The sequence below is a fragment of the Oncorhynchus mykiss genome, chromosome 3 (genome assembly GCF_057628025.1).
Source record: "Oncorhynchus mykiss isolate SJ-2025 chromosome 3, ASM5762802v1, whole genome shotgun sequence".
NCBI classification, from domain to species: Eukaryota; Metazoa; Chordata; class Actinopteri; order Salmoniformes; family Salmonidae; genus Oncorhynchus; species Oncorhynchus mykiss.
The window spans coordinates 63,574,693-63,601,580 of record NC_143024.1 but is presented as its reverse complement, the minus strand read 5'-3'; the positions used below and the strand labels follow the sequence as shown (position 1 = coordinate 63,601,580).

The 26,888-nt window shown below is 42.1% G+C and overlaps 1 protein-coding gene across 7 annotated transcripts; it reads left to right on the top strand.

The window, feature by feature from the left end:
- LOC110520176 (glycophorin-C) lies at positions 1–26,888 on the top strand. Of its 7 annotated transcripts, XM_090229898.1 has the most exons (7): positions 347–609; positions 1,101–1,316; positions 3,131–3,167; positions 12,990–13,211; positions 17,892–17,927; positions 23,310–23,351; positions 24,320–26,888. In XM_090229898.1, the coding sequence occupies exons 4-7, from the start codon at positions 13,208–13,210 to the stop codon at positions 24,514–24,516; spliced, it is 279 nt and encodes a 92-aa protein (XP_090086024.1). In that variant the 5' UTR covers positions 347–609; positions 1,101–1,316; positions 3,131–3,167; positions 12,990–13,207; the 3' UTR covers positions 24,517–26,888. The 7 variants fall into 7 exon arrangements, with proteins under 7 accessions (XP_090086023.1, XP_090086027.1, XP_090086028.1 ...); XM_090229897.1 differs by lacking the exon at positions 12,990–13,211 and having other exon boundaries at positions 1–609; XM_090229902.1 differs by lacking the exon at positions 23,310–23,351 and having other exon boundaries at positions 274–609.

Here is a 26,888-nt window from a genome sequence, read left to right as displayed (position 1 = left end):
AATCTGTGAACTGCCGTTGACTTTAGTTGTAAAGGGTGTGGACTGAGCAAAAACAAATTCATCATGGGAGTTATGTTGTCCAAAACCCTGGTATCGATTCAAACAAGGTTTCGCTAAAACTGACTTAACAGAAAGGGATTTTTGAGCCTATGGGAATGAAATTCATGGCTCTAGAGTTACAGTTGCGTGGAACAAATGATGAGAGAACGACTGGTGTAGAGTTTCCTAGTTCCGAATAGCACATGAAAGCGGCATAAAGTGAGAATCAGCCCCACAACAGCTGGGGATCATTTGCATGGTGCTGGGAGGGGCCTCCCGGTCCATTGGTGGAGTGGAAGAGATAATTAGTTAGGGGAATAGGTTTACAGGCACAGGGGGGAAAAAACAGTTCATGTGCTGCATAGCACACTCGGTTCTTAGGGCGAGAGAAAAATTGTTTTGGCTACAGACACTTTTAGGGTGAATGTCTTAAGGTGAAATATTTGTTAAGAGGGAGGACTGACTACCTTTAAATGTTCTGCTAACCTGTTCTGAATAAGGGTTTATTCTTGGAGAGTGGAGTTAGAGAGAACAGGAAGGGGTTCTTGGAAACCTGTTGCTGTGCAGCCGGTGAGTGCATGCTCCTTTTAAGGTCCTTTTTGAAAACGATTTAGGATGTATTCTTTCTGCATGCTTTTAATGCAGTTAGGGTAGAATTTCCTCTTGCACCCTGGGCAAAGTTAGTACTATCTGTTACTGCTCTTGACTCATGACAGGTTGTCATAGTAACAGACCTGATGAAGGCAGAGCTTCCTGAGTCTGTTTGGAGATATACTATGCAGTGGCATAGTAGCTATTAACAAAGCAGGAAATAATGAAGCAACTTGTTGATTAGTTGTTTACTTACACAAGCACCCTGCAACTGAGATTTTGAGGCTTGTTATAACCAGTAGGCTGTTTTCCCACCTCAACGTTGGTCAAAGTGTTACTGTGTCTCCTCACATAAGACACTTCTGTAAAGTTATAATTGAGGCAGATAGTGGTATGTAGCCTACAGAGTTATACATCTATGATGCAGTAGCCTGCATTTTATGAAAACTAAACACAAACAGCCTTTTCAGCTTATGTGACGGTGCAGCTGTGAATGACATCTGCCCTCATCGTGGCACCCAGTCAGCCAGTAGACACCTAACACGGAAAATTTAGGTCAAAATTACTTCTGTGGTACACGAAGTTCGGAGTCAATGCTTGGATTCTACTTGACACCCTTGAGTCAAAACGTTATGGTTATGACTTGACATTGGTTGGGTACTGCAAGACTCTCCAAGACACAGAAGGCAAGTTCTGAGACAAAATTATCTAATGTAACCAGGTAGCCGGGGGGAGAGGGCTTGCACGTTGTGTAAGAGCCCCCACCCCCATCAAAGTTGCCCGTCCCTGTAGAAGAAGGAAGAAGATTGCATGTGTTAACTTCATGCAGGAGAGAGGCAGCCATGATGATACACATGAACAGACAGACAGGGATAGAGAGAGAGAGGGAGAGAGAGGGGCAAAGAGAGATGGAGAGAGAGAGAGAGGGAGAGAGAGAGAGAGAGAGAGAGAGAGAGAGAGAGAGAGAGAGAGAGAGAGAGAGAGAGACACAAACAAACAGGTAAGTGCCTCTCCAAGCTCAGAGTTCATAGACTGATGATCTGTCTTAGTGTGAATCAATCTGACTTATTATATATGATCTCTGATTAAATGATAGCAGCTTAAGTTTAGAGGGTGTTTTGCATGAGTTAACTTCATGCAGGAAATAGGCAGCTATGATTATATATATTTTTTAAATAATTTTGTAGAGTGGAGAATGATTAATTTCAGTTTGACCGTTCATGCCTACCTTTTCTTATAAAATTTTTTTAACTGTGTATGTTGCTGGTTATTATTACATTATTACAACTGTATATATATTATGTTAGAAACCACACATTATTTAGAGCAAAAGTAGCGTTATAAATCTGTAAGTTAATATTTGTCTTTATCCTTTTCTCTAAAAAGTCACTAGTAATGAGCGTTAAAAACCTGAGCATTCACAGGGTTGGTGTGAGGAGGGCAGAAGAGGGGAGTGAGGAGAGTTATTCAGCTCTCCAGACTAAACTGTATATCTGACTGTTTGACTGCGATAAGGCTGTGCTCCATGCTTCCTCACAGCAGCACTTCCTCTGTTTGTTAGAAAGCAGTTGGGTCAGCATGCTGCAGATACAGGGAAGCAGAGGGAGGAGGGCTTTTGGACCATGTCTAAGGGAATGGGATTGTATAGACAGCCTCAGATGTTATTTTGTATTTGTTTTATTGTTTTAGAGGGTAGATCCACTTTAATATTGCAGATAGATTGTGGATTCTATCAATGTAATTGTCTGCAACATTTCCAATCCCCCATATATTTTGCTTCTTTATTATTTTCCCCTAACCCGATCACCCCTCCGCTAACTGGAGTAAACTAATGAACAACAAAATGTAGGCGTCAACTTCCAGCTTATACATACTATATACATTTGACTGGAAAACCATTTAGGACTTAAGTATGTTGTATGACAGAATATTTTAGTAAGAGGTTCAATGCTTTAATATTTAGTCATTTCAGCCCTCCCTATTCATTATATAAATAGGCCCGTTTAATTTTGTCTGGTTTGCCGTTCCAAATAAAGTGGAATATTTTTTGCTCTACAATTGAAAAAAAAAACAATTTGCTTGGTCTAGGCAGGGCCATAAGTATCTGTATCTGTGTAGCAATAAAATATGTGATCTAAAGAACAGAGCAGCAAGACCTAGTGAATGCAACAGCGCAACAGGTGTGTGGGTTTGTCTTTTGTTCATGTGTGCAAGCATTTGTGTTTGTGTGTGTGTACAGAACACGTTTCTTTGCACCTATACTAAACAGGCTAAGAGGGATTAGGATATTTACATACCATCTCCTCTTACTTCCTTTCACATAGAGATTTGATACTAGAGAGCTGAGTAACACCCCCACACTCCTACATCAGGATACAGCTTTACCCTCTAATTTCTGTCTCTCTCTCTTTCTTCTTCTCTCTCTTTCCTTTTCTCTCTCTGGACGTCCTGCCTACACCCACTTTGCCCGGCTGTGGCCTTTAACACGACCCCTGACCAGGCGAAACCAGAAGCCATGACACAACCCATGCCAACCAGTAAGTATTCTCCAACTGTCCAGTCTGGTACCGTTGAACCACCACACAACTCTCTGCATGCCTGAGCAGCCTGGGCTGTGCCTTGCAGAACAGAAACAGATTGTAGTGTCACCTTCTGCTCCACTACAGTATTTTACAGGAAGGGATAATGGTTTGGAGTATATGGGGTGGAGCCAGGGTCAAAGTACTAAAACAGATTCCCTCTCACTGTACTGTAACTCTCGAGACCCCCTATACTCCACACTGTTGTAAAGCACACAGCACCTGACCTTGTCTACCCTTGAGATAAAAGAAAATGGAAGAAGCACAACGTATATCGGACACCTGGTAGTCTAAGAGGCATGCTGAGTGATGCTTGTATTACTGGGTTTGGGCCAGGAGTGTTCCAATCAAGAAACCAGAACAAAATGAACAACAGCAAGCAGCGGTTTTATTTTACACCTTGTGATCTTCCATTGTTGAGTTGGATTTCATAGTTTTTTTTTTTTCTTTATTTCTTTAGACTCCACCTGTGTGTCCTGTCAAGAGCTGCCTTGTAAAGTGGCCAAACATTGACATAGCAGGAAGAAGATTGTTACAGTTGTTAGAATTTCTTTCAAAGCATTGACATTTAAATGTTTTACATTTGAGTCATTTAGCAGACACTCTTCTCCAGAGTGACTGTTAGCTAGGTGAGACAACCACATGTTTCTTAAATAAAGTAGATGTCAGAAAAGTAAAAGCATTTCCATACAGTTTCCAGACATTATAGAACATTCATATTTCCTGTAATTCTCTATATTTGCAATACATTTTCATTGCTATATGGAATATGGTGATGTGTGAAACTCACTCCTCAGCCTGAAGTGTTTCGCCACTTGCTCTGAAAAACTGCTAACTTGTCAAAGGGACCGACTGGTAAGACTATAAAGGCAGATCTCCTAGGTCTCAGTGTGAGCTGAATCGGGAGGAAGCGGTACTCGCTAAGCAAGTAGCGGTGACGACCGTTACAAATACACAAAATAGCTCTTACACGTACACAAATATACTGAATGAGTAAAATGTTAGAATCAAGAAATGCAAATGATATGAATCTATTGAATACTTTACTATTTTGAAATATCCAGATGTTATAACGAGCAATATCTGAGGGTTTATATTTTTATCAGATCAATCAAAGTTCAGAATTAAAATTGGATCTGAGCAACAACAACAAATAAATAGGCCTATACTTGAGCAAGTTTTGATATACAATACGATTTCATGTGGCGTGAAGAAAAACACAAACTCTCAGTCTTTGAGAGTTCATCATTGAATATGTACTGTATTGACAGACAGGTAAAAAATATATACATTGTCACATACACCGAATAGGTAGAGTCAAATGTGTTGTTTTAGGTTGCCAGCTGCCATAAGCCAAAAATACATGCTGGAAGTGCATGGTCATGTATACAAACAATACCTAAGGCACATAAGTATGGGGGGGGCGGGGGAGATTTAGTAAAAGTCAGGGCTACTCCAGCTATGCTATATTCACAGCTGTCATTGTGCGTGCTATCCATTGTGCATGCTAGGGTTGTCTGCTAGGGTCTGGGGGAGACGGAGCAGGCGGGCGACATGACAGTTGTGAATATAGATCTCCTCAGACACCAGGCCCTGGGCCTGACAGCGGGGAATGTGTTGCCAGAGTGGCAGCTAGACATCCACAGGATAAAAACAGTCATCTCTCACAACCAAGTTGTGGGATTTAACAAGGTGCAATCTTATCATGAGAAAAAGTATCCCCTCATTAGTGATGCAGTGACAAACAGTTAATCTGTCTGGATATTAGAAGCAAATTGCTCAGGCTGGGTTGAAGAAGTTATGAACATTCAATAGTTATATATATGTATATACTGTATATATATATATATATATATATTCATCTCTGTGGGTTTCAGGATGAATTACGGGACCACAAAGTGAGGCTGTATGGAGAACACCACCACATGGGCCACAGGTTTAGTCAGTGTCTGTCTCGTCAGTGTGTAGATCAAATTTTATCTCCGTACATCTGTACTATCTGGAGCATTTAAGTTAATGACATAATAGCAAGTCTTATCACTCAATAGATCTGTAGGCTACTATGAGAGAGACAGTTATGGGCCAAAGAAAGAGGCAGGCAAGCGCCTGCAGACATTACAAAGCTGTCTTTCAAGGCCTGATTGTTCCTTCTCCTATTTTCCGGTGATGCATTTTTAAACTCCATTTTCATAACGGAGGAGAGGCAGCAGCAAACATCATTCTATTCGGCTACTTCAGAAAATGACTGGTTCTCCAACCCATGCATAATAAGCTTTAGGAAGGGAGGGTAAAAATGTTCCTCTGCACAAGTCTGTGAATTTATTATTTCTCCTTGTAAGCATGACATTCCTTTCACTGAGCACACCTGAAAGCCTGAAAGCCGTAAAAGAATATTAGAGGGTTTTCGATTTAATTCGATATTGTGCAGTAACTACTGACAGGAATTAGGTTGAAGCAAAAAAGAGGTGATCACTTCGAGCTCCAATTATCTCAAAATAGGCGATGAAGACCCAATTTTAGAGACTGACTTGTCACTTTTTGATGAGGATAAGCTCCAATAACTCTGCTTTATGAGATATTAATGATTAAGCGAGCATAAAATTTGCTATCATGCTTGGCTGCTGATAACCCTAAAGTGCTAGGAGGGAAATGTGATTTTAATGTTAATTGACAATTACCTGTCACCATGCCTACAGGTTGAATCATTCCCTGCTTGTAGCACAAGACAATAACACTATGGGAGCCACAAAGTCCAGCATTTCGCTACACCTGCATTAACATCTGCTAAATACGTGTATGCGACCAATAAAATGTGATTTGATTTGAAGTAAAGTACGTGTGTGGCACTGCCATAGGAGTGCTTTGAAATCATCCTCACATTGTCATATGGTGGGACCAAAGATGGGTATACACCTGGGATCATTCAGGTGCCTATGCACCATACAACTGCAATATGACGGTAGTAAGCTTTGTGTTGTGTAGGAGACATTCTGTTGGTGAGCTGAGGATAAATTAACAACTAGCAGAGTGTGAGTGATTCTAGGGTTCATGTATGTAAGACTTTTAGGTGACAACTACATGACGCCACACACCGTCACGAATGCAAGATGAATTTAACCACACACTAAGGAGTATGTCAATTGGACTGTATGTACAGTGCCTTGCGAAAGTATTCGGCCCCTTTGAACTTTGCAACCTTTTGCCACATTTCAGGCTTCAAACATAAAGCTATAAAACTGTATTTTTTTGTGAAGAATCAACAACAAGTGGGACACAATCATGAAGTGGAACGACATTTATTGCATATTTCAAACTTTTTTAACAAATCAAAAACTGAAAAATTGGGCGTGCAAAATTTTTCTGCCCCTTTACTTTCAGTGCAGCAAACTCTCTCCAGAAGTTCAGTGAGGATCTCTGAATGATCCAATGTTGACCTAAATGACTAATGATGATAAATACAATCCACCTGTGTGTAATCAAGTCTCCGTATAAATGCACCTGCACTGTGATAGTCTCAGAGGTCCGTTAAAAGCTCAGAGAGCATCATGAAGAACAAGGAACACACCAGGCAGGTCCGAGATACTGTTGTGAAGAAGTTTAAAGCCGGATTTGGACACCAAAATATTTCCCAAGCTTTAAACATCCCAAGGAGCGCTGTGCAAGCGATAATATTGAAATGGAAGGAGTATCAGACCACTGCAAATCTACCAAGACCTGGCCGTCCCTCTAAACTTTCAGCTCATACAAGGAGAAGACTGATCAGAGATGCAGCCAAGAGGCCCATGATCACTCTGGATGAACTGCAGAGATCTACAGCTGAGGTGGGAGACTCTGTCCATAGGACAACAATCAGTCGTATATTGCACAAATCTGGCCTTTATGGAAGAGTGGCAAGAAGAAAGCCATTTCTTAAAGATATCCATAAAAAGTGTCGTTTAAAGTTTGCCACAAGCCACCTGGGAGACACACCAAACATGTGGAAGAAGGTGCTCTGGTCAGATGAAACCAAAATTGAACTTTTTGGCAACAATGCAAAACGTTATGTTTGGCGTAAAAGCAACACAGCTGAACACACCATCCCCACTGTCAAACATGGTGGTGGCAGCATCATGGTTTGGGCCTGCTTTTCTTCAGCAGGGACAGGGAAGATGGTTAAAATTGATGGGAAGATGGATGGAGCCAAATACAGGACCATTCTGGAAGAAAACCTGATGGAGTCTGCAAAAGACCTGAGACCGGGACGGAGATTTGTCTTCCAACAAGACAATGATCCAAAACATAAAGCAAAATCTACAATGGAATGGTTCAAAAATAAACATATCCAGGTGTTAGAATGGCCAAGTCAAAGTCCAGACCTGAATCCAATCGAGAATCTGTGGAAAGAACTGAAAACTGCTGTTCACAAATGCTCTCCATCCAACCTCACTGAGCTCGAGCTGTTTTGCAAGGAGGAATGGGAAAAAATTTCAGTCTCTCGATGTGCAAAACTGATAGAGACATACCCCAAGCGACTTACAGCTGTAATCGCAGCAAAAGGTGGCGCTACAAAGTATTAACTTAAGGGGGCTGAATAATTTTGCACACCCAATTTTTCAGTTTTTGATTTGTTAAAAAAGTTTGAAATATGCAATAAATGTCATTCCACTTCATGATTGTGTCCCACTTGTTGTTGATTCTTCACAAAAAAATACAGTTTTATATCTTTATGTTTGAAGCCTGAAATGTGGCAAAAGGTCGCAAAGTTCAAGGGGGCCGAATACTTTCGCAAGGCACTGTATACAGATCTGTTAACATCCATTTGCTCATCAAGCACCAATTGTGGACCAGGCCACATTGAATAGGTGCATTAAATAGGTGTTGAAGAATAATGATCTGTTTTTCAACCAGCTGGCAGGGCTGTTCAAAAACACTGAGGCGGCAACCTGATGTTTGTTTGTATAAGCTGTTCTGGTGGCTGTCACTCAACGTGTTCTCATTAGCCTGCTACAGAAAAGAGGCCCTTCTCTATGTTTTATCAACTTTCACTGTGCTAGCTACCATGTTAACTTTCTGCAGCGTATAACTGCAACCTATGAATAATCAGACATGGAAATAGAGCTATTATTTTCCCACACACACTAACCCCCAGTGCCCCTATCTTAGTTCACAGAGACAAGCATGTAGCGTCTCAGACACAGAGTCAGGAAAGGACACAGGATAATGGAGATTCTCCATTTTTAGTATGAAAGCATATGTGTCAGAGGAGCTGAGAGGAGATGACAGTAGAGCTGACCTTGACTTGTCTGGGCTGCTGGAGTTGTGCATTCGTGAGAGGCTGTGCTTGTGAGGAGGCAGAGAAGGAGATTTCCCCTTCCTCTGCTCTCACTGTCAGGGTTTTTACTCTACTTTCAGACAGGTAGAAAGATTGATAGAGAGAGGGAGAGAAAGAAAAAAGTGGGAGAGAGAAAGAGAGCATGCTTGACAGAGGAGGACACAGACAAATACAGAGAAGCAGAGAGTGACAGAAGGGAACAGTACGTGGCAGGCGGAGAGAAAGTGCAACAGAGATAGATTGAGCCTGGGATGGATGGAGTAGTTGGAGAAATCGATAAGAAATTAAAGGGAGAACTGGAGTAGAATTAAAGACGAGATGGGAACAGGAAATAATCTTTTCTGTTTTCTTGGAGCAGGATGTGTTGTATTTAGAACTATAGGGGTTGGAGGTATTTTTCCAGGAGATGAGGTAGAAGAGGAGGTGATGTGTTTCAAAAACCAGTGTGGAAAGAGGGGAGAGACCCAATAACAATCCCAGACTGGCGTCTCTGTAGTGTGTTTATCTTACTCCCCCCAGAGTCTCCTCCCCTATCCACTTCATCCCTCAGCTCCATGCTCCAGAGATAACAGGACAGATGTGCTGCCACAGCAGCAGCACCAACTACCTCACACTCTCCCTCTCTCCCTCACACTGGTGCTATAGCTTCACACCAGCGAGAGACAATCAGGTGCCTGGCAGGGAGGCTCGATGCTGGTCCTGGAGGACAGCTGTCCAGTACGTTTTCCAATTCCCTTGGAGTGTCTGTCTTTCAGCTTCTGGAGACAGCAGAGGTGCTTAATTGATTCCACCCAGGGTAAAGGCTGAGAACTCTCAGATGTTTATAGCCCTCCCATACAGTGTAAATCTCAGTGTTACACACATATCTAAACTGAGAGAAAAGCAGGAGAAAATGGTACGGTATCTCCAAAAAAGTTTCAGGCTCTAATATCCTCTGTCGTCAGTAACCACAGAAATGTTATGAGTAATATTTAAAAGTTGGTTCCGATTTTGTAAAAAATGTATAGCATTTGCAATTAATCAAATTCCAAGTATTCGGGTGTAGGGTGCAGAGTTGAGATGCAGTTAATTAGGCCAAAACCATGGCAACAAACTTTCACTGCTTTTCTACAAAAGAGCAAAAGCCTTCGCCAGGCGCTGAACCTATCTGCCACGGTCTGGACTGTTCTGTTTATCTGTTTCTCCCTGATTCACTGGTCTCTCTGTGTGTGGCTACAGTAGTTAGCCCGGCAGAGAACAGACCTCTTTGTTTATCCCCATAGGCGGTAAGGCAACGGGGAGCACAGGACAAGGCACCATCTGTCCCCAATAATCCTCAATCATGCCTGAAGCAAGTCATCTGATCCTGTCATAAGATTTCATAGCCATTAACAACCTGGCCCAGAATCTTCCGCTTTACCCGGTCAGCAATGGGACAACCGCTGTACCTTTTACACTACAAGGAAAGAAAGGAAGAAGAACGGAAATGGAAAGTAGTGTTCTACAGTTGCCAGTGCCATATGGTTGGAAGAGATAGGGTCTCCAAGCTATATTCCCAGCCAGATGTGACCCCCAAGGCCAACCTGGACTCAGTGGAAGACTTAACATAGTAAATCCGGGACGCTGAAATTTGTATTTTGTTTTCTATGTTACGTCTAGTCTTCAGCTCACAAGTCCGGGCTGCCAAGGCTGCCAGCCAGTAAGAGGGATGGATTAGTTTGCTGCCTACCAGTGTCTTTCCAAGAAGAATGAGGAGAAGGCACAGGAAAGGGTGTTTGTCATCTCCTTCAGCCTGTCGTGTGAATATGTTTGCATTAAGAAGTGGGGTTCGAAGTGGACTCCGTAACTCTCTTGAGGATATCCCCCTGTTGAAGTCAGTGTAACACAGATACCATTGTTCAGCTTTCATTAAAAACAGTTCCCAAACAATGACAATTCAGAAGGATAGACTAATTCATGGAAGGCAGGTTTACATACCATTATGGGCCTCCATGGTCTCAAACAAGTTCATGTACCCTAACTTTTCTTTGTTGTTTATATTTGCCTAAGATTGTATTCTGAAGTACAATGCAACCATTGGTTGTTCTCCAAAATAAAAAGTATGCTCATTATTGTTCATAAGCCACTCCAACGCAAATACAATTGCATTGCCATAATTCACAGGGGGAAAGATCTTTCTTCCTGCTGCCAGTAACCTTTAGCCTCCAATTATTTTCCCTCTGTGTGATTTTGTAATGATGAAGTGTGGTCCTGCTATTGAATCGGTACAGGGGAGCACTGAGGTAATTGAAAGGATCTGAGGGAAAGTGATTTCATTTCTCAAATAACAATCCCTGAGGCAGTCTCCAGCTGACAATGTCTGATTAGGGCTAATAACTGTTTCAGCCAGGGGGCATATGTTAAGTTTTAAGTATTAGTAGCCTAAAGTTAAGATGACAACTGTTAGCATAGCTGGTGGACTGGTTAACTTTGGTCAGTCAGGTCAAGTGAGGCTTTCGCAACATGCTGGAATAGTGATCTGATCTGCCAGATGACATCATGTTTATTGAGGTGTCTATTTGTTTGATTTTGATGATTGACACACATTCAGGGCACCACCTCTTTCTCTAAAGGTGTGTGACATTCTCAATCTATTCTGTCTGTATTCCTCATTTTGTGTTGTGGTAAAGTAAAGGAGAAAGGTTAAAAAAAAAAAACTGGGAGAGTGATGCTGCTACTATATGTGTCCAACACAATATTTCCAGTTTATTTCCCGAACCTTCACTAGGTAGGTCCTATGTCCTCAAACAGTTTTTCACAATTTGGCAGTAGACTCTTGGGCTATGTCCAGTCAACCAGCCATCTTAACCCTGTGAGACCCAAGCGTTTTTGCAACACTTAGAAAAATAACTCTAGCTAAGAATGTTTGTTTCTCTATTTTTTTCTACAGAAACACTACATCATAGAGAAGACAGGAGGACACACAGCAAGAGATACTGGGTCTAAGGATATTAACTATGTAGTGTTCAACATTTTTTTCGACAGTTTACGACCTGTTGAATTTTTGCCTTTCTGCACTTGGAGGTCTCACAGGGATAAAAGACAAACAGTGTTTCCCTTCCAGCTTAATTTTCCAATATGATCTCCCTGAAACATAATATTATCTCCCAGTCACTAAATAACTATATATGTGACCTGGTGACCAATGGGTCATTCACAATCTCCCACATGTCAACTCTCTCAATAATTCAGAATCCATTTTTGCCTCTGAAAGATGAAAACATTTCCTTCATGCAATTTTAAACTGACCTTGTGCTTGGTAAACACTATTTCTGCAAAGCTCCTCATTTATTTTTCTGAGCCATCGACTCCAGTTGAATTTGTTATCATTTTTCACTTTTTGTTTTGAAGTGAGATCGGACAGTGTCATCAAACAGGATGTGCAGAGGGCCAGCCCTGCTTCACCCAGTGACTCAGGAAACATGTGTCCACAATGTTAGATATAAATCTTTAACTGGTCACTCAGGCCACAGATTATAATTGGTTTGACAACCAGTGCTCGAAACCAAACACCCAAAGCCCCAAACACCCAGTGTTGCAGGTTCATGAATTATGACAAGTCATTGTCGGACAAGGAGAATATATTACAGAATCATAACACTTTATTTATTTATTTGGAATACTACAAGATATAATTCCAAGAAATTATACATGTTTGTATCCTTCTCACAACGATATGAAGTTACCATTGTGCTTCCCTGGAGGTTTGACCTAAAATATATGGTTATTCGATAGGTTGTAAGGTTCCTGGTAACAAGTCTCTGAGAGGGGATCTGGGGCGCACCCTAATCCATCGTTCTGACAGCTCTGGGCACGACAAATAAGTGACACTGCAGGTGGGGGAGAAAGATAATTTGTTTTGTCTTCTTAATCAGAGCTGCGATATTGGATCCAATGTTCTATTGAGAGCCGTCCTCATGGTGGCATGGTAAATTATAAGATGCCAATCTAGAGGCTTCCTCAACAGGTTAATTACTTTTAGAGTATTCCATGGCAGTCCGATGATAACATTGTCATCGATCATTCTAGTAGAACTTTGATTTTGCAACAGAACTTGCAGACAGAGACTAGGGAGTCTGAGAGGCTGAGTGTGAGAGAGATAGCGAGAGAAAAGCCTGAACACAGCCAGATACAGACAGAGGAAAGCAGAGTAAGAATGTGGGGAGAGGGAAGGAAAGATAAGGGAAAATGGAAAGTAATGCCAAATACTTGAGACACAGTGTAATGGTTCAGTGTAATGGTTCTGGGGCGTGGGTGGAAGGGATTGGAGGGGCCAAACATGTTTTATTACAGTACAGCCCACTGGATCACAAACAAGAGTTTGTGCTGAGGTGTGGCTGCCCTGTAGCCTCAGTCTCAATCTTCTCCTTTCACTCTTCCTCTCCCTGTCTTTGTATATCATTCCAGGTTTTTTTCTCTAATTGTCTTTTTTTTCCTCTCCATTTGTCCAGGTTGCCTTCCCTCACGCCACACCCTTCAGACACCTGCTTTCTGCAAGTTGTTGGCCTCCTCACTCACTTGCTTCCTTCCCGAGCTGTGATTGAAATGTTGTCATTGAGAATTCTGGTCGCGGTTAGAGACTCTGTCAGAAAATGGATAAGGGTTGTCAGGGTAGCAACGAGCAGCGAAGTAGCCATGGAAGGAAAGGGGAGAGGGATGATCATGGCACATGGGTAGGTCTGCGAGAACCAACGCTCCACATATTTAACTTGTTACAACACAACACATAACATTTGATAAACAACCTCGGGTTCCAAGAAGCGCTCCTTCAAGGACCAATTTTCTGATAGGATCTCTCGTACATTCACGCCTACAGCCAGAAGAAATATGCTTTCCACTTTTGATGGGATGCCTGATAATAAAAAGTGTTCAACACTGAAAATACAGGTTTGTAAAGCCTGTCCAAGTTTAACACAAAATGGTGTCTGACAAGCTTAAAACTCCAACTCATATATATGATATATTGGGCTTTTACGGGGGCGACCCACTCAAGGCTACTTACAGGCCTGGTCGTCTTCTGTATACAGCATTTCACTCCACAAATTAGCTTTACGTAGTATCCTTGGCAACAATTACAAGACCTCGGACTTAAACATATTTTACCTTAAACACAGACTGTGTATTACCTACGGTTTCTCAATAGGCCTAGATGAAGTGTACTGATAATTGTGTTTATTCAGTGGACCCTTTGGAGATGATAACAGCTGACTGTTTTGTTTTGAAAATTGCGTTCTGTATCTACGAGATGGATTGAGTTTTGTTTTGTACAGTCTGTATTGATTGAGATACTCAGCCAGATTTCATTAAATGAAACTTTGAAGCCATTTTTTTTTGCTACCACACTCTCTCTCTCTCTGCCCGTATGCGGTAGACAGAACTACTCTGATGATGACTTTGCTGTGTGTCTGTTTGTAAACACTTCATTGCAAGTTCATTATTGATGTTTCCATATTGCCAGATTGCACTGGCATTGCTTGCATTTCATCAAAGCATCTGACATTACTGCTGTTGAAGAGATTGCACTATTGCCCTCCCAATCAACCCAGTCTAAAGTAGCAGAAGAAAGAAACTCATTAGAATGTGTTGATTAGTTATGCCGGGCAGGCCGTTCGCAAGTTATTCAAATGTGTGTCGTTCTGCTGCTTCGTCTCTCAGGCGGTCATTTACTTTCATTACCATCGCTGGAGATGATGATCAACTTGCATCACTGCTACAGAATGCACTAGATAGAACAACGCTGAGTAGTTTGGTGCCTATCTAGCCTAAATGGCTGCCATGCAACTTGAACTGTGTTTTGCAGGAGATCTCTAAACACACAAGGGCATGCTTTCTGCAAATACTGAACGTACAGTTCATCCGTAAAGATACCGTCTAATGTAAGTGTTTATCCTAGAGCTGAGTAACTAGCATTCACAGTGATAAATGGCAGTATAAAGAAAATATGAAGTGGAGGTTCCCATTAGATATCTGTTTTTACCTAATGAACTCATAGAGGCTGGTCAAACCTCTCAGATTAATAATTTAAAATGGCATGTCTGCATGGTTTAAGAGCTGATAAGATGCCTCCCTCCCCAGTCTCCCACCGCTACCCAATCCTTTCCTCCGTATTCTTATCACAACGTGACTTGGAGGTCAGTGCATGAGTAGAGTACAGTATGTGAGGGAAATATTAGTCTGGAACATGGAAGAGAAAAGGCAGCTTTGGCCAGCTCATACAAAGTAGCCATTTTGATTAGCGAAGCCCAATTGTTTTCTCAGACAGCAATGTGAATGTAGCCAAGAAAATATGGTAAGACTGGATTGCAGTCCATTGTACATACCCATACATACCTGTACATACCCATACATACCCGTACATTCTGCCTCTGTATAGTCTATCAGGGAGTTGCACACTTGGACTTAATGGAAGCAGTAAGCTCAGGCTTTCAGTTCCTCAGAATGGCTATGAGCTACTACCTCGAGTGACGAAATCAACGCAATTCTTCAGTCAGCCAATTATTGCCCTTTCATTGAATAGTCCATTTAGATATTATTTTCGTTGTACAGCACCATACCAGTCTTACTCTGACAGTGCTCTTACTGGAGGGGATAAATAAGAAATGTGTTTTCTCCTTTAAGTGATGTGACGAGGAAAATGATTGAGAAAGCCAAAGTTCTTTTTTTTTTTGTACCTGCAGTGTGTGGGAGAGGCAGGGTTCAGAACACATGTATATGAATATTAGACCAACGTTTTTTGAAAGTTATAAAGTCAAATATGTTTGGAGCCCAGGCAAGGAGTTTGTGGGGAATTAAAGATACAAGAGACAAACCCTGCATATTAAAACTCTTCTGCAAGGATAAAGTTCCCTTGGTCGGCAAATTGAAATATTTGCCATTTTACTCAGAAGTGTTATCTTAATGCATTCTAAGACCCTGACGTTGGGAGAAAGTTCATTGTTCATTTATGGAGACCTTGCAGTCTCAAGACCAGATGAGTAGGTTTTTGATGTGATTGGTTATGATTTCTCCTGGTTGCTTACGTAACATATACCTAAGAATAGTGTTGCTAATGGTTGGTGCTTAGCTCATCCACAAACACAAATGCTGTACATTGAACATGCTTGTGCATCATTTTCTCGACTTGCAGTATATGTATTTAGAAAATTCAGTACACCGTATAATAAGGGGAAGATAAATAAAGGGAACTGCAATATTATCATGTTTATCCAAGACACAACCACTCCACCTGCCATAACTCCAAAGATGTGCATTTCATTTTAAAGGACACTAAGTATTTAGATTTTTCAGACAGCTGCATGAGCAGCTCTCAGCATGTTAAATAATACAAGACGAGCATCCTTCTCTGTGGAACATTACCGAAAGAGGAAGAGCAGAGAGAGATGGGGGAAGAGAGAGGTGTTTATCCAGTCATTTAGTGGATGTTTTCACCCTCAGTTAGGCACAGGCAGCGGGCCACAGCTGAGCTGTTTGCTGACGGAAATCAGGAGTCAGCCATATCCACCAGACAACGACAGGTGGGAAATACAGTTGAGAAACCGCCCTTGCAGCCCATCGATATTAAAAAAGTTTGAAATCCTCTGAGGTGAGACTGTGCTTTGAACACCGTCTGTTCAATCCTTGAAATTCGAAGGCTGTATTGAAGAGTTGGCAGTTTTTTTGCAGTGCTATCAAAATTCATATCTAGCATCTACTTATTTGACAATGAATTTTTATTTTAGTCTCCCAATCTCCCATGTTGTTTGATAGGCTCTGCTTCTCAGACTGAGATGGAGATTATTCTCAAGCCCCTTCTGCCACTTCATAATTGGAGAAGCATTGGTCCAACAAGCTAAATGATCCCAAAAAGTTGTGGGATTACAAATTGAACAGCAACTCACCAACAAGTACAAGTCAGTAACAACACCACAACTGTTGATTTGATTTGAGACATAATTGTGTTGCGACAGCATGGGTGGCCTCAAGTGACCGCTGCCAAAAAACCAAGAGTGTTATTGTCATGGTCGCTAGCATTTGCATTCACCTCTCAAGACTTATCACAACTCCATTAATGACATCCCCTATGCCAGCTGGCCCAGAGAGGGAACCAGGAAATTGACTGTCCAACTGCAATACCTCTATACTGAAAACTACTTTAGAGCACCAACTCTGCACTACGTGATAACATTTTCATTAAGATTGTGCATCCAGTCTGATAGTGTGAGAAGCAAGATGCCAGCTTTTCTAACATTTAAATGGATATTATTTACTTTTCCTTACGATGGCCACTAAATTGGACAGCCATTTAGGGACCAAGAGCCACTAGAGCTAGATGCGGCCAGGCTTTAGCATATATTTATTTCCTGAGAATATCATATCAGCACAGTGTCAGCCACAGATCTGCAGGGTGGAATTAATTTGGCTTCCAGTTCCCCCTTCCTTCCTACAGGGAGACACTTACCAGGCCTGCTTCACAGCCGGCTTTGGGCAAGATTAACGCCACTTCTGGGAATGCGATGAAAGCAGTGTCTCGTTCCCGGGGCAAACTCTTCTGCGGATGTGTCGGCGAACGAAGTGAAAGAAGGAGGTGATGCACGTTGGCTAATGCTCTGTGGCATCCAATACTCACCACCCTCCTCACGCCTTTGCCTGCCTGTCGGCCTCTTTGGCTTCTGGTGACGGGAAGAGAAATCTGCACTTGGATGTGGCTTAGTGGTCCCCATCGGGGGCAGTGCAGATGTCCCACTCTCCATGTCGCGGCAGCGAGCGGATCTTGCTAACGAGGCTAACGAGGAGACACCTCCGGGCGAGACAGGCCCCCCGTGTTTGCTTGGCAAATTTATCAGGGATTTGAGCTCTCTCCACAGCTCTCAGATCTTGGCTGGCCTGATTAAGTGTAGACCATATAAAGAAATTAAACTTAACCCGTTCCCCTACCCTGAATTATGGATGGATATATTTTTGCTTTAAAAAAAGGATAGGATAGGCTGCCTCCCTCTGAATTTCACCATGCATCTTAGTAGCAGCTTAAACTATTGACCTGCTTGCTGCCTCATGTGATGTTGAATCTTGCCTTAAGCAAAGTTGCTATTTTTTCCAGCAGGGTTTCCTTGCAAGTATTTGAAATGATGCATGCACTTGAAAGTGTGCAGTTCTGTTACAGAATATTGAGAAACAATTTCTACCTACACTTTATAAGAAGTATAACAGTTATAGCTGTTGTGTAATTATGTAAAAAATATTGTTTCAGCGTCTATTCATATATAGTAAGACTGTGAGGTGAAAAATGTATTATGATTATACATTTCTGGAGTGAAAGTGAATCTTCCACTGTATTCTACAACCAAACACTGCTTGCTTTCTTTGTCTATTCACAGGTCTGAGTGAAACAGCAGACATGATAACCCCTGTTGGTGAGTTTATTTTTCGATAAAGTATCTTAAGTTTCTGCAATCTGAATAATGTTATGCATTCCGAAATCCAATCTAGATTTTTACAAGGGAATGAGATTGCATAGCGGTATCCTGTCTTCTATCTGATAAACAGCGATAATACACCACACTAAAGAATGGTTATATTTAGATAAGACAAAATACATGCAGCTCGGCAGCAGACACAGGGTGTTTCTCAATATGCATAAAACCGTGCTCCACACTCTCATGCTCCGTGTGCATTCTCCGAGGACGTTCTCTTGAGTATGTTCTTTTGAGGACAAGAGTGTGGAGAACACATAAAACATTACATTTGAGAAGTCCTTGCACTCCCCCTACTGTATTACCTGACGCTGCATCTCCCCATTCACTGAACATTATTCCAACCAGGACAATGGCAACAATAGAGGCAAAACAAGATATACACAAAGCAAACGTTTCACTTCATAATTGTCAGATATACTGTATGTGAATCGTAGTAATCCAGCTAGTTAAACAGGCAACAATAGCCTAAAACTAATGTTATGCAAGGTAGATGTACATTGTCCGTGTGTAGCTAGCTTGTCATCGAGTGTATAACAGGCAAAGTCAGGTGCAGGAGAGTTGAGTGATGTAAACAGGCGCACTTTATTTAGTTCCAAAACAAGATCACTACATAAATAACATGCGCTCAAAACACCAACATAACACACAAAACAGGATGGGAAACAGAGGGTTAAATACAAGTAGATTGATTGGGGAAATGAAAACCAGGTGTGTACGGAAACAAGACAGGAAAAAATGCATATATGAAAAATGGAGCGGTGATGGCTAGAAAGCCGGTGACGTCGATCGCCGAACGCCGCCTGAACAAGGAGAGGAGCCGACTTCGGTGGAAGTCGTGACAGTACCCCCCCTTGACGCGCATCTCCAGCCGCGTGCTGACACCGGCCTCGAGGATGACCCGGAGGACAAGGTGCAGGGAGATCCGGCCGGCGACGGTGAAACTCCCGCAGCAGTTCAGGATCCAAAACATCTGCAACCGGAACCCATCACCTCTCCTCCGGCCCGTACCCCTCCCACTCCACGAGGTACTTTAGCCCCCCCCCGCCTGACGCCTCGAATCCAGGATTTGAAAAACTACAAACCTCAGATGTCCCACTTCCTGGTTGGATTTTTCTCAGGTTTTTGCCTGCCATATGAGTTCTGTTATACTCACAGACATCATTCAAACAGTTTTAGAAACTTAAGAGTGTTTTCTATCCAATACTAACAATACTATGCATTTATTAGCATCTGGAACAGAGTAGGATGCAGTTCACTCTGGGCAAGCTATTCATCCAAAAGTGAAAATGCTGCCCCCTATCCCAAAAAGGTTAAATGGCCCCATAAACCGCGGACCCAGCTTCCGGCAGGGCAGGCGGAGGGGCAGGTTATGGGTCGCGAGCCAGACCCGGTCCCCTGGTGCGAACACCAGGGTCTCACTGCGGTGACGGTCCACGTTGGCTTTCTGGCGACGCGCGTCTCGCTGGAGATGGACACAGGCGGCCTCCCATATCTCCTCTGCGCGCCTAAACCAGTCGTCCACCGCAGGAGTCTCGGTCTGACCCTGATGTCACGGTGCCAGAACCGGCTGGTACCCCCAATACTCACTGAAAGGGGGAGAGGTTAGTGGAGGAGTGGCGAAGCGAGTTCTGTGCCATCTCGGCCCAGGGCACAAACGCTGCCCACTCCCCCGGCCGGTCCTGGCAATAGAACCACAGAAACCTGCCTACATCCTGGTTGACTCTCTCTACCTGCCCGTTACTCTCGGGGTGAAAACCTGAGGTGAGGCTAATCGAGACCCCCAGACGTTCCATACACGCCTTCCAAACTCTCGACGTGAACTGGGGACCCCGATCCGACACTATATCCTCAGGCACCCCGTAGTGCCGGAAGACATGTGTAAACAGGGCCTCCGCAGTCTGTAGTGCCGTAGGGAGACCAGGCAGAGGGAGAAGACGACAGGACTTAGAAAAATGATCCACAACGACCAGGATTGTGGTATTTCCCTGTGGGGGAGGAAGATCCGTTAGGAAATCCACTGACAGATGTGACCAAGGTCGTTGTGGAACGGGTAAGGGATGTAACTTACCTCTGGGCAGGTGTCTCGGAGCCTTACACTGGGCAAATACCGAGCAGGAGGAGACATAAACCCTCACGTCCTTAGCCAAAGTGGGCCACCAGTACTTCCCAGTCAGACAGCGCACCGTCCGACCGATCCCCGGATGACCAGAGGAGGGAGAAGTGTGGGCCCAAGAGATCAACTGGTCACGGAAAGCAGACAGAAAGTACATATGCCCAATGGGACACTGGAGGGGAGCGGGCTCTGTACGCAACGCCTGCTCAATGTCCGCATCCAGATCCCACAAGACCGGCGCTGACAAATGGATATATGAAAAATGGAGCAGTGATGGCTAGAAAACCGGTGACGTCGATCGCCGAACGCCGCCCGAATAAGGAGAGGAGCCAACTTCGGCGGAAGTCGTGACATAGCTACCAATTCTTCATGGCTAGCTTGCTAGTCAGTAGGCCCTATTGAGTTACCCATTCACTGAACCTTCTTCCAGCCAGGACAATGGCAAGAGACGAAACAAGATATACACAAAGCAAACATTTTACTTCATAACTATCAATTAGCTATATGTGAATCGTAATAATGTAGCTAATCAGATAGTTTAACAGGTAAAATAACCTCAAATAAATGTGATGCAAGGCAGATGTAAATTGTTTGTGTGTAGCTAGCTAACAATTCTTTGTGACTTTCTGGCTAGCTAGCAATAGTAGCTAGCCAATTAGCCCTATTGACTTAGTACGGGCTTGCGATCTACAGTACGAAGGCAGGTAAACATGGCAAAATTAACACAGCATGTATTTACTAACATATCAAGATAAAATATTGTAGTCAGGCAATATATGAGATGTGAATAGGTAACATTTCATTCCGAAGTCGGAGTGTATTTTCTCTCACTTCAGCTCAAGTAATGGGCGCACTTGACTTCAATAAATGTTGCGTCATTTTTTACATGGTTGCGTCATTATTTCTTTGCATACTTTCCTTTGAAGATTGCATCGATGCATGCTTCAAAATATATACAAACAGAGTACGCATTCGAGAAGTGCCCTCCGTGCTCCGTTTCACATACTTTGATTTGGACACATACTCCGATCCTCCCGTGCTCCAATTTGCATGCTCGGAGCACAGTAGTATGCATTTTGAGAAACACCCACAGTCTCATAACGGAGTATGTGTTGCTTTGGTCAGGTCTAACTGAGGGAGAAGAGATGGTCTGTGAGTCTGCATCTAAAATAGCCAATCATATTTGGATCAAGGTTGAATGACTTATGGATTTCATATGCATATTGAGGCCCCCAGAACAGGCAAGCATTCATAGGCCTAAAGTTGGCCTAAAGTTGATGTGTTTTACACAATTCAAAATCTTGATTTAGTACACAGTAACTGAATGAGCCACGCATCCTGGACACTGTCCCATCCCAGCTGCTTCACTTCACTACTCTGTTCCCACAACTACACACTGAGGATCTGTTGTTGAATTTCCCTCCCTCCGTCCCAAATGAGAAGGCTCTGTTAGGGCTTTTTAATTGCTGAGAATGTGTCCACATCATAAACAATGCATTGAGATGAGGATCTAATGAGTGGGCGAACACCAAGATGTGTTTCGGGTGATTAGGCATTAATGAGGCTGCCTTTTAATTGCGCACTTTGGGGTCTCCATTAACTAATCACTATTTTGTTCTTCCTTTCTTTCTTCCTTCTTTAAGCTATAGCGCTTTCTCATGCTTGCAGGGATCGATCTCCATTTTGGATTTAACGTTGTGTTTTTATAAATGACACGGTTTCGGCTATGACTGACTGACTCTGTGACTCTGTCCTTCAGAGAAAGTCAAGATGGGCAGATGTTGCCTGTGCAATAATTCATGATTACCTTTAATCACTTTCTTTAATGAGAGTTTTGTCCCCCGGTGACGGATACAAAGTACCTCTCTGCACACACACACACACACCAGGGAGACAGCTGTCTATAAAAACAAACCTTTATGAAACATTTACATTTGTTAAAATAACAAAGTAAAGCCTGGGGAAACTAAATATTAATGTGGTTCAAGATACATGGGATAAATTGAAGGTAAAATAATTGCTCTTCCAGCATTATAACTACACACTGTACTTTAGCCATCTATGTAACTTATGTGAACCTACACTACCGTTCAAACGTTTGGGGTCACTTAGAAATTTCCTTGTTTTTGAAAGAATAGCACCATTTTTGTCCATTAAAATAACATCTAATTGATCAGAAATACAGTGTAGATGTTGTTAATGTTGTAAATGACTGTTGTAGCTGGAAACGGCTGATTTGTTTTGTAATATCTACATAAAACACCAGTCTCAACGTCAACAGTGAAGAGGCGACTCTGGGATGGTGGCCTTCTAGGCAGAGTTGAAAAGAAAAAGCCATATCTCAGACTGGCCAATAAAAAGAAAAGATTAAGATTGGCAAAAGAACACAGACACTGGACAGAGGAACTCTCATCCCGGAGCCGCCTCTTCACTGTTGAGGTTGAGACTGGTGTTTTGCGGGTACTATTTAATGAAGCTGCCAGTTGATGACTTGTGAGGAGTCTGTTTCTCAAACTAGACACTCGAATGTACTTGTCCTCTTGCTCAGTTGTGCACCGGGGGCCTCCCACTCCTCTTTCTATTCTGGTTAGGGCCAGTTTGCTCTGTTCTGTGAAGGAAGTAGTACACAGCATTGTATGAGATCTTCAGTTTCTTGGCAATTTCTCGCATGGAATAGCCTTCATTTCTCTGAACATGAATAGACTGACGAGTTTCAGAAGAAAGGTCTTTGTATCTGGCCATTTTGAGCCTGTAATCGAACTCACAAATTCTGATGCTCCAGATATTCAACTAGTCTAAAGAAGGCCAGTTGTATTGCTTCTTTAAGCAGCACAACAGTTTTCATCTGTGCTAACATAATTGCAAAAGGGTTTTCTAATGATCGATTAGCCTGAAATGATAAACTTGGATTAGCTAACACAACATGCCATTGGAACACAGGAGTGATGGTTGCTGATAATGGGCCTCTGTGCGCCTATGTACACCTATGTAGATATTACAAAAAAAAAATCTCAGTTTCCAGCCTCAATAGTAATTTACAACATTATAATAACGTCTACACTGTATTTCTGATCAATTTGATGTTATTTTAATCTACAAAATATGTGCTTTTCTTTCAATAACAAGGATATGTCTAAGTGACCCCAAACTTTTGAACAGTAGTGTATATGAGCACATCTGAAATCCCTTTCTTTTTGCCTCGTTAGTTTGCGATGTGGATGATGGATACTTTGATGCCATACTAGGAGGTGAGTTATAATAGAGTTCTTCTCATGCCCAGAACACTCAAAGGGTTTCCATCAGCTTTGCTTCCCTCTGCAAACCTCATCCAAGTCAATATGGCTGATGGATTTGATGCTGGAGGCAGACATCCTCCTTAGTTTAACGATGCAACACAAAGACATCGCTTTCCCTTTCTTTCAAAGCAGCAGTCTGCTAAATGTTTCGGAACAGAGCTATTTAAAGCTAATTTCTGGAGTCAGCCAACCAACGGGACAAATTTTACATGTAAAAACCATTGATATTTTTATGGCACAAAATACTGTCCTTGTCTCCCAGCAGCTGTAACAGACCACAAAATATGCATTTAAAAAAACACTTTGTCCTTCTTCTGCCAGTAATGTGTTCAAACTAGAATCTAGCGTGAAACTGACTTTTTATTATCAAGAGACTGGCATTCCACAAAATAGACAATTAAGTTACAAAACATCTTCACAAGTTGTGATTTTTGGCCCAAGAGATTTTTTTCAAACTTAACAGGTCATTGTGTCTCTACTACCACATTACCACTACCATTCACTGTTGGCAAACGATCACAATGAACTTTGATTGAAATATTGTCCTTTGAAAATAACAGAGAAACAGTTGTTTAGGCCTGTACTTGTCTCTGAACACCACATTATTGAGCAAACTCTTGTTTAGTACTGCACTCTGTTGGCAGATTGAAGCTTGATAAGTATTTGGAGATGCATATCCCTTTTGGTTTTGTGTTGGCGTTTACCAACCATCAAGGAACGGTCATCTTTCTGATCCACATACAGTCCAATGACTTTGCCCATTCAAAGATCAATGACACTTCAATGTCGAAGTCCTGCCTGTGCAGAATCGCGGGCTATTGTGAAAAGCAGCCCTCATTGTATTTTGTCATTGTGATAGTGAATTGTCATTGTGAGACCAAAGTCCTTTCTGTAACACCCTCATCTATCTCCATTTGCAGCTGTCATTGCTGCTGTGGTCCTGGTGCTTCTTTGCTTGGCAGTGGTAGTGATTCGCTACATGTACCGGCACAAAGGCACCTACCACACCAATGAGGCCAAGGGCACCGAGTTTGCCGAAACAGCGGATGCGGCACTTCGAGGCGACCCGGCTCTGCAGGATGCCATGGACGAGAGCAAGAAGGAGTACTTCATCTGATCTCAGGAGCGGCACCCCCTGCTGTTTACAATGAACTTGGTCTGCCAAAATAAGTGTATTTTGGGGTTGGAGGATAGAAAAGCTTGGAGAGGGGGTGAAAATCGCCTCGCCATACTGAGGCTCAGAGTGACTGTTCAGACAATCTACCAAAGAAACATCAGATGCATCTTACAATAATATCAATTCAGTATTCTTCCCCCTATCTGTTTCTCTCTCCAATGTATTTGGCATATCACCATGCATATACACTTTTCAAAACACTGACTTTGCTATTAGGAGGCTATATTTTTGTCATGCAGAAGTGGGGAACAGTGAGGAAAAAAGCTTCTTATGAGGATCTAAGGCACCCATAGACACCTATGCCTTCTGTGGAAAAAGCAAGAGTATTCCTAGAACACAGAGTTGTAAGTAATGGACCCTTCTCAAAAACGTCAATGATGAAACTCAAGGAAGTGAATGAATGTAGAATTTCTCTACAAGCTCACAAAACAAACTCTATTTTCTAATGGTATTGAAACCAAAGCAAAATCAATTTTGTAAAGAAGAAACCTCTCAATAAATAGTAGGAGGAAAACATGGAACAAATGATGTCGAAGGAAGCGACTTTTACTGTACGAAATTAATCACCAATGGGCCCTTACCAAAATCCTGAATACGTCTGGTTGCTCCCGGAATTACTTTTCAATAACTTTTGTTTGGATTGTGATTGTCAATTTGTGAGTGTTCAAGGGAATGCCTTTAGCAATGGTTAATAACTAGTTAATTACAGATCCAAAGAGATAAAGTGATAGCTGAACAACCTAAAACTGCAGGAAGACCTTGCCGGATGAGGTTAGTTGTGAATACCAAAGTGATGCTCTGTCTTAGACAGGGAGGATCAGGGTTCAAACAGGTTCCTAATGACATTTTCTCACTAGTAGCCAAAAATCAATTCCAAGTATATTGACATGCTATTTGGATAGCCACAGAAAACCAAACATATAGTGTGATCTTCCCATCCTGATTTGGGCTTAATAAATTACACTAACAACAAAGTATTGTGCAGTTTGTGTCCATACATTTTTTAGCATGAACATTATAGACCTGACATTTTTTGGATTGATGCAGAAATCAAGGATGACTTTGTGAGCACCAGAGGTTCCTGTATAAATGTCTAAGGGTGGATAAGTGTTGTGATCTGGTCAAGGCCGTAACCATATTTGTAGAACTATTTGTGGGGCAATTTCTTGGAACACTGTAATGATGTTTTTTAAATTGCCTTGCTAAGGAAAAATATTGAAGTACAACTCATTCAGCTGTAACTGCACTGCCTCAGTAAAACGACAACTGCAATCATTGGATATTGTTTGTGACGTTCCGCCAGGATGATACTAGACAAAAATGAGAACACTCAAGGATTATTTTTTTTTGTCAATTAATTTTATTGTGGTGGAAATGGCAACTGAAAATAAGCCCCCCCCCCCCCCCCCCCCCATGCTCCAAATCTAATTTCAATTCCCCAAACCCTTTTTCTCTTCTCTGCTGGCTTTGATTAATGTGAACTTTTCTTTGTCTCCATGATTGCCTAGTTCTGAAAGAATAGAAGGGACCGTTTTCTTGATTCAAAAAAGAAGGTTTGTTAGAAGGGACAATGCAAGATGGCTCCTCTGCAAATTATGCTTTGATAACTAGTGCTGATGCAAACAAGTATAAGACACATACGCAGCAATGTAACTATTCACTCTCCTGAGGGCGGACACTTTTTTTTTTTTAGATCACACCTTAAATGGAGTGTAAGACAATTGCTACCAAAATGTATTTAATCTCTGCTGAAGATAACGAAATTCTCTCCAGCTTGTAATTTCCTAACACAAGATAAAAATGAGAAGACTTGTAGTAAGAGGATGCATGGCTATGCCAAGGCATAGCACTTAACAGAAGCTGTTCCAGAACTGAAGATACCTTGATCCCGGGATTGTGCATAATTTGTTTGCTTTTGGCCCTCTTTGCAATAGTGCATGTCATTGACTTTCACTATAAGTGTATTTCATACATTAATAGCAGCTTTCAAACTGAGAGCTCTCTGTAACTACAGTTCATTTTTGTTTTTTCATTCTTAACTGACAGGAGACCACTGACATTGAGAAACAGAGAGGAGAGATCTGAGCTAGCCTCAGCGGCAGTAAGAAATACAACTTTACTCTCTGTTTCTTTTGCACTGTGGGATTACCAGATTCAAGTGGCAGGAATTTACTCTTTACGTCCCCTTCACCTTGAATGTTTTCTTAACTGTTGAATTATTCATGTTCACGCATTATTTTGAAGCTCAAATGTTTTATTTATTTCCACGAGGTAAATCCAACTAAAAGCAAATAAAAGGCATTCTAAGTCAA